At 39.3% G+C, this 12,395-nt stretch overlaps 1 protein-coding gene across 1 annotated transcript in view; it reads right to left on the minus strand.

Moving 5' to 3' along the window:
* CHD8 (chromodomain helicase DNA binding protein 8) overlaps window positions 1–10,797 on the minus strand; it is a 45,671-nt gene extending 34,874 nt beyond the window's left edge. The window contains exons 1-8 of the mRNA XM_006883114.1: window positions 9,958–10,797; window positions 8,813–9,184; window positions 7,823–8,205; window positions 6,196–6,310; window positions 5,030–5,212; window positions 4,879–4,947; window positions 4,300–4,355; window positions 3,737–3,854 (exon numbers count right to left, since the gene is read on the minus strand). Of these exons, the coding sequence (XP_006883176.1) occupies window positions 3,737–3,854; window positions 4,300–4,355; window positions 4,879–4,947; window positions 5,030–5,212; window positions 6,196–6,310; window positions 7,823–8,205; window positions 8,813–9,184; window positions 9,958–10,797 (2,136 nt within the window). The remainder of the gene's footprint in view (window positions 1–3,736; window positions 3,855–4,299; window positions 4,356–4,878; window positions 4,948–5,029; window positions 5,213–6,195; window positions 6,311–7,822; window positions 8,206–8,812; window positions 9,185–9,957) is intronic.
* Between the last annotated feature and the right edge of the window lie 1,598 nt (window positions 10,798–12,395).

The raw sequence follows: 12,395 nt of genomic DNA on the forward strand, positions 1-12,395 counted from the left end.
TTTGAGGGGATTATTTTTATGTGTATTTTTGGGACTGCATGATGTCCCTCTCCAAGGACTGGTCCCTCCTTGCAACATGTCCAAACTATGTCAGATGAAGCTTCAGAATCCTTAACTCCAAGGAGCAGCCTGGCTTCACCCTCTCCAGGACAAACCTGTTCGTTCTCTTAGCAGTCCATGGTTTATTCAATACTTTTCTCCAGCACCACAGCTCAAAGGCATCTATTCGGATGTCATGCTTGAGAGGGTGGAGGGACAGTGCAGAAGAAGAAGACCCTCGATGAGATGGATTGATTCAGTGACTGGGGTAATGGGGGTAGTTGTGTCAGAGACAGTAAGATTGGCATAGGATAAAGCAGGGTTTAGAGCTGCTGTCCATAGAGTTGCTATGAGTCACACACGACTCGACAGCACATAACAGTAACAACAACAACAACAGCAACATTTTTTGGACTAAGCTGTCATCTTAACAAATATATATGGTACTAGCAATAAAATGCTCTAGAAATGTGAGTATTAAATGTACTTCCGTTGAGATTTCAAAAGAAAATAATGTACCTATGACTATACAATAGAAGGGGTTTTTTTTAATGCCATAGCAAAGAACTGAATTATGTTTGAATTTTGAGTGGATAGCTGGCTAGAAGAGATATATAAAGAAGATCTTCAAGAGTTCATGAGGTTTCTCCTTATCCTTCAGATTAAAATGTATAAAAGAAGATAGGGAGTTAAAAATTTACTATTCAAAATGAAAATGACCTTAACAGAATTAGAAAATTTTGTTATACAAACTAAACACACATGTCCTAGAATCTTCACCAACAACATAGTTACATAAAAGAGATTAAGCCTATGACTGGTGGAGCTAAGCAACAACCATGGCAGAAAACTCATCATCAGATTAGACAATGGGAACAGGGAAGGGAACAATGCTGTCTGCCTCTCACAATTCTAGGGGCAGGATGCAAGCCAAGGGTATTATTTCTTATTCTCTAAGAAAAGGACTATCTCTGGAGCAGCTTAAAGATAAGCAGAATTGATGGAAGAGTTGCCTCAATTTCAGGAAGGACTGCCCCAATTTCAAGGAGCAAAACTATGGCCCGTTGATTGCCAAAGAAGAAGGCTATGACCTCCTATGTTTCAAAAATGGATCTTTCCCAACTCAGTTCTGGTATATGTGCTATCATTCATGAATGTCAGTAGGAAGGGCTTTCCATACTCAAAGGGCAGAAGAACATGGCCTACGGGATACAAGATGGTAAACAGGAAGAATGGGGCAACCCACAGTCCAGAGAGCAGAGATGCTGCCCCAGAAAACCTGGAAGGTTTAATAAAGCTCAGGAGGAACTTCCACTTAGATATCCAGAGGACATGGTCTGGTGGGTAGTCTTTGCCTGGATGGTTCCAAATATCAAAGATTTGAAACCCCTGAGAGCTAATATAAATTTTTCAGCTGTATTTTAGACTTGATTGGTGTCTACAAACCCTTCTTTCTCTGCAATTTCTCCTACTTGTAATGGAAATACCTACCTGTGTCTGTGTACAGAAGTATAGTATACGTTTCACAGGTTCACAAATAAGATGAATTTTGTCCAAGATAGAATATATCAAAAGTCACACATATTATTTAGCTAATTCTGAAGAAGAAATTTTGGACTTGAAATTATTTAAAACTTTCAGGATGATGTGTGAGGTAAATATACTTTGAAGATAGATGCATAATGGGGGGAGGGAGCAAAGGGTGGACTGCATTATGTTCTACAAAATTATGTGTTATAAATCCTAACCTCTATGCCCAAGGTTATAATCCCATTTGGCAATGGGTTCTTTATTATGTTAATGAGACAAGTTTACAGTGTGTTTTGGGTCAGTCTCTTTTTTAAGCAGAAGATATTAAACAAGCAATCAAGGAAAATGATGGGGGGAAATCTGGGCTAAGACACACGGAGACCTCCCAAGAACCAAGAAGCAGAAGCTAAAGAGGCAAAGGCTGCCCCAGAGCCTACAGAAAGAGGACTTCCTGCAGAGGCAGCATTCTGAATTCAGGTCTCTAGTGACCTACAGTAAGAAACCGAATTCATAATCTCAAAGGCACATGGTTCAAATCCACCAGGTACTCAGCAGGAGAAGGATGGGCAATCTCCTTCCATGCAATTTACTGCCTCTAAAAACCTCTTGAAAGGTCAACTATGAGCATTCAACGAGTTTTCTAAACTGTAAGAAATTAAATTTATGTAAGGCCATTCATTTGTGTTGTTAAAGCTGCACTAGATAACTAAGAGGAAGCTCTGGTGGCCTGATGGGTAAGGAATTGCACTGCCAAGCCCAGAGGCAGGCAGTTTGAATCTACTAGCTACTCCATGGAAAAAAAGACTGGCAAACACCTGTGCCATTTACAATGTCTAAAAACCCAGTGGAGGGTCAGCTATGAGTTGGTTCCAACTCAACAGCAAAGAGTTTGAGCCTTTTGAGATAATTAAGATAAAGGACTTAAGATACACATGGAACAAAGATGAAAAATCTATTTGGTCACAGACTATGTACACAAAACTTTCAAAAATGAGAAACTAAAATAAAGCTAAAGAGACTGGAAAGGAGGAGAGTCAGTGGAGGAGAGGAAAAACCTCAATGAGATGGATGTTGCAGTATCTGCAGCAATAGACTCAAATGTATTGGGGATGATGAGGATAGCACAGCACAGGACAGGACAGAGATCTACTGTTCATGGGGTTGCTATGAGTCAAACTCAACTCAACAGCATTTAACAAACAACTTGCATCAGAGGAGACTGCCCATTTTACTTCTGTGGAGCCATCTGTGGATTCAAACTGCCTGCCTTTGGGTTGACAGCACAAATTTTTACTCAATAGGCCATTAGAATTCTCTTCTCTAAAAATAATTATAGCCTTAGAAACCCTACGAGACAGTTCTGCACTGCTGTGAGTCAGAAGTGATTCAGTAGCATAAGATATGGGAAATTAAGCTTTGCTATCACTATTTCTAGTGAAAATGGGTAAGAAATTATTAGTAAAAGAAATGTTCATTTATTGATATGGTTGCTTATAAAATACAGTCAACTGCTAAAGACTGACAACAGAGGGAAATGAACAATTTGATCTGGTCAGCTTATAATCCACTTTTAAAATGTTTCATACCTACTGAGCAAATGGGCATTTGCTGGGTACACAATGTGGGCATGTTGCTAGAACAGGGTATTTCTTGGAAAGTTAAATCATGCTTGAAAAGGCTAAGTATGCAAAAGAGAGGAAGACACTCAATGAGATGGACTGACACACTGACTACAGCAATGGACTCAAGTGTGTCAGTGATGATGAGGACGGTATGGGCTAGGAGAGGATGCAGATTGTTGTGCACTGGGTCACGAAGAATCATACTTAACACGACCTAACAACAATACTGAGCAAGTAAAACTCAAAATTCCCAATTAAATACTCAAATTACACAGAAAGGAAACACATTTATACCTGGAAAAAGAAATCACAAGATAAATAAAAATACAATGATCAAAATTTAAAACTTATATATACTTAAAGTGCAACAATGAATGAATGGAAACCCAAAATCTCTGTAAATTTTCACTGAAATTAATTTTAAAAAATCTTATATACTTTTATATATTAAAAAAATTCTATTTTGAAGAATCTGCCAAGGCTTACATCTCCACTAATTTGTCCTTCTAAGAAAGAAATTATAGGCAATACCTATTTCTAATTACCTCATGGAAGAAGTGTCTCATCTGAGCCATTTTGGTTTTGAAGCGCTTTAATTTTTGATGGATCCTCTTATCCTTCTCTAGCTGGGAGATGGTAGCCCATTCACAGTGTAGATAGGAGCTGAAAGGAATGGAAATTGCCAGTCATGAAGGGAGAAAGAAAAAAATGGCAAGCTAGTGTTTGAGATTTGGGGATTAGCCAAAGCTGACAGTGATTAGGCCAGTGCTTGTAAAGCTTTAATCTGTACATAAACTACATGGTCTAGGATGGGCTTAAGAATGCTAACAAGCTTGCTAACAATGCTAATAAGGATCCAAGTGATGCTTTAAAAAATTTCAATGTCTTAATTCTACACTTAGAGCACAGAGATCACAAGGTATTTTATATCAGGATCCACACTCACCCACTTCCCTTCAGGAAAATAGTAAAGTCATGTCAATTTCTAAGCATCACTCAAAAGAGCCAATTTTTCCACTGATGACAGCAAATTGGGTTAGGAGACTAATTAAAAATGGATATACACAGTAAAATTTGGGGGGATAGGCTTTGTACAGAGATCACATACTAGTTCTTGTACTTGACAAAGAATTCTTCTGCTTCTGTATACTGTCCTGAAGGAAGCTGAGAATAAAGAAACACATCAGTCAGTAATCCCTTGCCAAAGAAAGAACCGTTAACTTTAATCACAAAAGGCAGCATCTCATATCCAATATTCCCAGAAGATACTGAGAAATTATAACAGAAATTATACGACATATTATAACTAATATAGCACACCTCAGTAGTAGAGGTTTAACAGCTAGAGAATATAAACCTTTACTACCCAGCTTGGAAGGAGGAGTGGCATCCAGTTCCGTAATAGCTTGCCTCCAGAAACCCTATGAACCTGGAGAGAGGATGAGAGACACCCAAGCACTGAGGACTCTCCTTCACAGGGTCGCTATGAGTCGCCTGCAACTCGAAGGCACTTAACAACAACAACCCAGCCTAAACAGATAAAACAAGGAGGTAATAAGAGCATTTCTATTTTCTAGCTAACTTTCCTTCACAGTCTTTCATAACTACACCCAGCAATACATCCCAACATCCAAAGATGCTCATTCTAAATATAGTGTTATGGCCTAATCAAAGACAGAAGACTTACCTCCTTCTTCACAATTCGCATAGAAAGCACTTTGTCTACAATAGCTGCATCTTCTTCACTGGGATTCTCCTACAGGAAAAGGAGCGTTTAGTCATTAGATGATTATTACCATCAGGACAAACTTCTCAAATTGCTCAAGTTTTTAGCTTACCACAAAGAACTGCATGGAAGGTAAAGTCTCGCCATCAGGTTCCTGCACTGGCTCAGGAAGCATAGGCTCAGGTTTTATTGGACCAGTTACATCCACCTCTTCTTCTTCTTCATCATCTGTGATCTTTATATCCAGATCTTCTGTGTATTTTTTTCGTTTTACTTGTCGATTTGAACGTCTCTTCTATAGAGGCACAAAATGGCAAAATAATGTCTTAAAATTTTAAATGCATAAAAAGAATTCTTTAGGTGTTTCAGAAAATTTGTTGAATTTCCAGTGACAATTTTTCTCCCTACATTGCAAAATATCCCATGCACTGCCAAATAAACGAAGAGATATGTCCTGGATAAAGTGCAGCCAGAGTGCTCCTTAGAGGCAGGGGTAACAAAGGCTCATCTAACATACTTTGGGCAAGTTGTTAGAAGTTATTCCTTGGAGAGGGACATGATTGGAATGGTGGAAGGTAGCCTTAAAAATCTGACTGAGGGTTGTCAGGAGTCAGAATTGACTCACTGGCTGTGGGTTTGGGGTTTAGTTCAGGAAAGAAACTTCTAAGCAAATGTAAAATCCAAGAAAACATAAAAGTGACTGATAAATGTCACTATGTTAAAAAAAAGTTAATGAGTTATAAAATCCATTATAACAAAGTTAGGACAAGTAATATCTGAGGAAGAAAATCTTATTGTGCATTTCCCAAGAATAAACAATTCTTCTGAGAAATTAATAGAAAGACTAATACAATTTAAAGTAAAAAACTACGAACAGTTTTTAAATTTAAATGTAAAAGTTGTTCACACTCAGAAAGAAGTAATCACAGTGGTCAAATACTTGAAAAATGAAAGGTGAGGTTATAAGAACAACATCTGTGGAAGAAAAACTGATACAATGTTCTGATAACTCACAATTCTACTACTTCTTTTTTTTTTTTTTAATGTGTGTACCGTCAAATCGGATCTGACTGGCACAGGAGGACTGTCCTCCCTTCTTCAGCAGAGTATCTGGTGGATTCAAACCACACATCTCTGGGACTGCAGTGCACAATTCTACTTCTAAGACATTATCCTATCAATATGCTTGCACGTGTGCACATATCGCTGTAATAATGCTGTGGGAGCCCTAGACACTAGAAGATGTATTTGAACAGAATTTTTTAGAGCTCTTTTTACCTGAATGCTGCTTTCTTCATCTTCTCGAGGTGACTGTGCAGGCATTACTTCTACATCTGAATTATCAGATGATGTATTACGCTTTCTCTTCTTACCCACTACAGGAGTAATTGTGCTAAAAAGAAAAAAACAAATTCATTACAGTGAGGACAAAAGAAAAAACTTAAGGGTAAGAAAAGTAATCCAAACTATCAACATATAAAGCCTACAAACACCAGTGTCTCCAATCTAGAGGATGTGACTATTCAGTAGGATGTTTGAAAAAGTGAGATTAAAAATCACTGGCTGACCTTTATACCACATTTGACAAATTCTAGCTACCATCATGTTCATAAATAATAGAAGGTAGAAAGATGTGTAATTTTTAGATTGAGAATTACAAAGTCTCATTTCTCATCTCAGTCATTACTAGCCGAGCACTAGTTTTCTTATATTTGCAAATATTATTGATTGATACCCCTTTTTGACAAATGTGAACAATTAATTAAGATAGATAAAATAAAAATACTTTAGCAACATGTTTTCTAAAAGCTGCAAAAAAAATCACAAAAATTGCCTTCTATGAAGATGGCACCAAAAGCAAAGGAGGAAGCCTCTGCCCCAAAACTGAAGCCAAAGCAAAGACATTAAAGGCCAATAAGGCAGTCTGGAAGGGCATCCACAGCCACAAAAAAAAAAAAAAAAAGATCTGCAAGTCATCTACCTTCTGGTGGCCTAAGATGATTCTGAGACTCCAAAGGCAGCCAAATACCCCTAGAAGAGCACCCTCAGGAACTAGCTTGATCCCTATGCCATTATCAGGCTTCCCCTGACCACTGAGTCAGCCATGAAGGAGACAGAAGATAACAACACACTTTTGTCTATTGTAGCGCCAAGGCCAATAAGCACCAAGTCAAACAAGCTGTGAAGAAGCTCTACAACATTGATGTAGTCAAGTTTAACAATATAACTAGGCCTGATGGAGAGAAGAAGGCCTATGTTTGACTGCTCCTATAATCCTTTGGATGTTGCTAGCAAAACTGAGATCATCTAAACTTGAGTTCAGCTGTGAAATTCTAAATAAAAATTTTTCTCACCCGCCCTCCCCTCTAAAAAAACCCCACATATAAAAACCAAAGCATTACTATTACAACACAAAGCCTAAATGAGAGAGAAACCCACAAAGGAGAAGCTAGAGAAAAAGAGCAAAGCAACAAAATATGGAAATCAAAGAGAAGACAATTTTAACAAGAATTATTTGGCAAGTCATGATTCTGTCAGCACTGCTTTATGTTGACAGAGGTTGCTGAAATCTAATTCAAAGGAGGTGTGTAACAGCACTCCTTTACTGGTATAGATGGTTAGGAGACTAGTGTGAATCTTTTTCACATTACAATGACTCTAAATCAGGAAGAATAAAATAAAAATCATAATTTTTAAACATAACTGTAACAAAATGAGCATTTCTATGTGTCTCTTTAAAATATGCTAATTTGCAAATCATGTAAGCATTGAGACAGAGAATAAAAAAGCCTTATCCTCTTTAATGATAGACTATGATACCATGATGCTGCTAAATACAAATAGTTCATCTGAAAATGAGTGCGTGGCTTTCAAATGTTCTATCAAAACAGCAGGAAGTACTCACTTTAGCTTACTTTTGCCCTTCGTTTTGGAGGGACCAGATGTTTTGCTCTTCTTTGGCTTCTCTTCTTTGAGTCTCTCCCCACTGCTCTTCTTCCTGCGTTTCTTTTCACCTTCCTCCTCAGGTCGGACACTGGGCAATTCATCCTCGTTCAGGACTCGAGGTATATTCTGCTCACCCCGGGCACGCGCCCTAGCAATGGCCTCTGCTACAATCCGGTTTGCTTTCTCTTGCTTCTTCTGGTGCTCCAGCCTTCGGTTTTCCTCCATGCCTGTCTTGCTTCCAGTATGAGCAGAGCTGGCTGGAGACGACAAAGCTGCCACTTCACTGGCACTGAGAACTTTAACTACAGAAAGCCCTGAAGAAGCCCCTTGGGAAGAGCCAGCCTATAGAAACAAAGACCAACATTTCAACAATCTTATAGCTAACGTCTCAATAAAACCCAGGTCTAAAGCAGGTAGGCTAGAAACTTTAGTTCTCTAACTCCACAAGAACCAGGCTTAAACCAAGAAATTTCTTAAAATGGTTAGGTTTTCCCAGTGGGAAAGAGGTAACAAGAATTACAGCAAATCAAGCTTTAGTATCCTTTAGTCATGGTTTCTAATATCAATATTCATTTCTAATATTCTAATCACAATGACTAGAACCAGTATTGGTTCTGTACTAAAAGTTTAAAAAAAACAAAACCCCTCAAATTTTAAAATTGGGGTATCTGAGGGATAAATGGTCACTTCTTTAAGGCTATTATCCTTCAAATACAAGGGCATTTAAAAATCTTTTTCTTTCACAAGAAAACTATAAATGAAAACAAATCATCTGTCTCCAAATCTAACAATCTAAACTTCTCAAGAGAAAGTACAATTAGGATGAGTTGACAACTCAATTGGCAATATAAATCTTGCTTGGCCTCACTCTTATGTGTGTCTGGGGGCAATGACAAGGTATTAAGAGGTTTGTTTTCTTTCTTCTTCTTTTGAATTGTGTAACTCTTACCTGTGGCTGCAGCACCACTTTGAGTGGTACTGAAAGTCTCTGTCCTGGACTTTGTCCTGGCCCCATTATCTGAGCCTGCTGTACAGAAGAAAGAGTCACTGGCTGGGTTGAAGTTGGCTGCTGGGGTTGTGGCTGAGATGATGGAGGCTGTGGTACAATCTGGATTTTCTGCTGTGGTTGCTGCACCTGCAGCTGGATAGTTACTACTTTGGCAGGCTGCCCCTGGGCATTCTTGGCTTGAGTCAGGGCTGCTAGCTGGTTACCCTGTAACACTATCTTGCCTGGTAAACTTCCTAGCACCACATGCCGGTGCCCCTGGGGACCTCCTGACTGTGGTTGCTGGAGGACCAATGTGATACGTTTCGATTCACCCTAGAGTAAAAAAAAGAGATTGCAAGAGAACATTAGAAAGAACCATATCCACTTAAATATTTATACCAGTTTTCCTCACCATAGAATCATAAAAATTGAAAATCAGAAAATATAATACATTTTATTAATCCTCCTAGCTGATCTTGATAGAATCTTTTATATTGCACACTATCTTATAAAATAAACGAATAGGAAAGAAAATCTTAGCAATAACATGGGAGGAGAAATTTATACATAGCTTTTCATAAGATTTCCAACATAAAACATTTTTCAAAAACAATTCTTTGTTCCCATGTTGTTGTTGTTGTTCGGTGCCAATGAGTAGATTACAACTCACAGCAACCCTCTGAACAGATGGAAGGAAAATTTGTCCTATCCTGCACCATCCTCACAATCTTTGCCATGTTCAAACCCCTTGGTGCCACTATTCCCACAGCATCCTAATACTACTCGTATCATAACAATTTATAATATACAGTATTATGAATCCTTATTTAATATGTCTTCTTTGGCAGATTTGAGCTCTATAAGGACAGGGACAGTCTTGTTCAGCACCAACTAGGCATAGTTCAAATACGTAATAAGAGCTCAAAAAAATGTCAACACTAACTGCCTCCACCTAGCAAGTATAAGCATGTGGCTATCAACACTCAGATAAAAAAGGATGGAATTTAAATAGGCTTTCCCAGAGATAGCTTGCATGTGATCTCTCTCACATAGCTGCCTGACCCTTTACTAAACCAAAAGTTACCTCCCCCTTTCACTCAAGTCACCTGGTTAGGTGTAGAGGTCAGTGTAACTGCAGGCTTCAGAGGGGGCCCTGTGGCCCCAGGGTTTCCAGCAGGAGCTGAACCCTTAAGTGGCTGTAGGACCAGCTGCTTTACTGGTCGGCTGGGCTGGACAATGCGCTGAACAGTAGCCTGGTTTCCAGGGACCTTGGCGGCCAACACTGTATTACCAGAGACAATGGAAACACCTGGTCGAAGGGGGGTGCCGGTTAGCACTTTGGTAAAAGTGACTTTTCCACCATTGGCTGTGCCAGCCACCAGAGGCTGAGCTGTGCTGGTGATACCTTGGGCCTGAATTTGTGCCACATGGGCACCAGTGACTGAGGAGTTTGGTGGGGCCTTAAGAATAACAATCTTGGGGGCTGACTGAGGTGGCTGCCCTCCAGTACTACTGGGGACAGCTGTGGCAGAGACTCCCATGAAAGGATTCCCTTGGCTCAGGATCTCCTGGCTTTTGGAGACCTGCAGAAGTCCTGATGTTGGCGTCGTTGTCTGTAAGACAGGTTGGGCTGGCTGCTCCTGGCTGGCAGGCTGAGTGGTATAATCATGCAAAGTTAAAGTTTCTGGAGCTGGAGCTGTTGATTCTTTGGGAACTTCTGTAGGGGCTGCTTCCTCAGGTGGGGGAACTAAGTCACTTGTTGCTGAATTCCCCACATCACCACTTCCACCATCCTGGTTCATCTGATCCAAAGAGTCCAGAGAGCTTGGTAGTCCAAGAGCTTCCTCAATGGGGTCTTGCGTGACCTGGTTGAAGCTGTCATCAGTCAGAGAGTCCAAGCCAAATAAATTTGGGTCATCAAACAGATCCATGATGGGGTCTGCCATCTTGGAACAGCAATAGATGTTATTTCCCAAAGCCTAAGGAGGGAAGGGGAGGGGGGTATTGGCTCTCCCCTCCCCTCCCCTATTAAGAAAAAACTGTACACAATGGAAGAGGACTACTCTTCAGGTAAAGAGGCAAGAAACAAGTGCATGTCAGATTGTCCTGACCTTCATGGAGCAAGATGGTTAGGTCTTCAGAGGAGGATGATGGAATTCCTGTTGTGGGAATACAAATGAAAGATAAGCAAAGTTGGTGACCTCAAAATAAATTTCTCCTTTTTAAGTATTACTCTTTTTTTTCTAAAAATCAAACAAATAAAACCTCTCATTACCTTTATGTCAACTGTGATTCACAGTGACTATTCAGTAAAACTGCCCCATAGAGTTTCCAAGGCTGTCAAGCTGTAGAGAGGCTGACTACCACATCTTTCTCCCTGGGAGCAGCTAGTGGGTTCACATCACCAACCTTTCAGTTATCAAGTGAGAGGGCTTTAACTATTGTGCCATCAGGCTTCCAGTAGTGCCCTTAATAAAAGCAAAATAATAAAATAAGAGGGAAATAAAGAATTTGAGGATATAGACACAGCAGAAAGAAAACTCATATTTCTGCTTCAAAAAGAAAACTAAAAAAGAAGTTACCACGCTGCAACTGACAACCAACTCTGTCCATTTCTTTTTACAGTTATTTTTAGGGAAAGATCAGGAAATTTAATAACCATTCTATTTCTAGTCCTAAACTGATATATCAATGAACACAGATGAAATTTTCTTGATATATTCTGAAAAGAATTTATTTATTTATTTATTTTTAATTTGAGATACCTTTGCTTCATATGGGTAAAAGCAATAGTCTTTAACCAAGCTTCTAGCACAATCTCACCAAGCAATTTTCCCATGGAGTTTTTCAAACTTTATTGTAGTTAACATACTAATCCATAACTAGCATTTGAGATGTAAAATCACCTCTAAAGAGATATTTCCCATATTTAAAATTTAAAACTTCCTCTGCAAGATATTCAAAGCTTTCTCTGTTTTGGTTCCAGTCTATATTTACAACTTTCTGTAACATCATTCACCATTTCCTCTGTACAGCCCCTATTCAGTCCAATGTGGACTATACACTTCCCTAAATATCATTTCTACCTCTGTGACTCTACCCACTACTACTGGACCATATGCATCTCACCTCACCCCCAACATGTCTCCCACATGGAATCTCACCTACTCTCAAGTATCGTCTACTTTATAAAATCAGCCCTAATCCCCACACTCCCTTCACAACTAAGCAATCTGTGGTGACTTGAGCTCTCTATCACTTCTGCACTGTCAGCACTGTCTGCACTTTACTTAAGGCATTCACATTTAATATTCTACCAAAATGATGAGTCTCTTGTCCACATCCCTGGGAGGCCCAAATGGTTCCTTTGTGCAAATTATAAAACTCTGCCCACTTAAGAGACTTTTCTGCAATCTTTTGAAAAGCCATCAAAATAAGCAAATGTGTGTCTGATACAGGCCATGGTCTTTGCAATCACTTGTTATGCATCAGAGAGTTGAACAATGATAAAGGAGGATAGGAGAATTGATGCCTTTGAGCTGTG

Source organism: Elephantulus edwardii, unplaced genomic scaffold (assembly GCF_000299155.1).
Source record: "Elephantulus edwardii isolate Elephantulus edwardi_28Jun2011 unplaced genomic scaffold, EleEdw1.0 scaffold00026, whole genome shotgun sequence".
In the NCBI taxonomy this organism is placed as follows: Eukaryota; Metazoa; Chordata; class Mammalia; order Macroscelidea; family Macroscelididae; genus Elephantulus; species Elephantulus edwardii.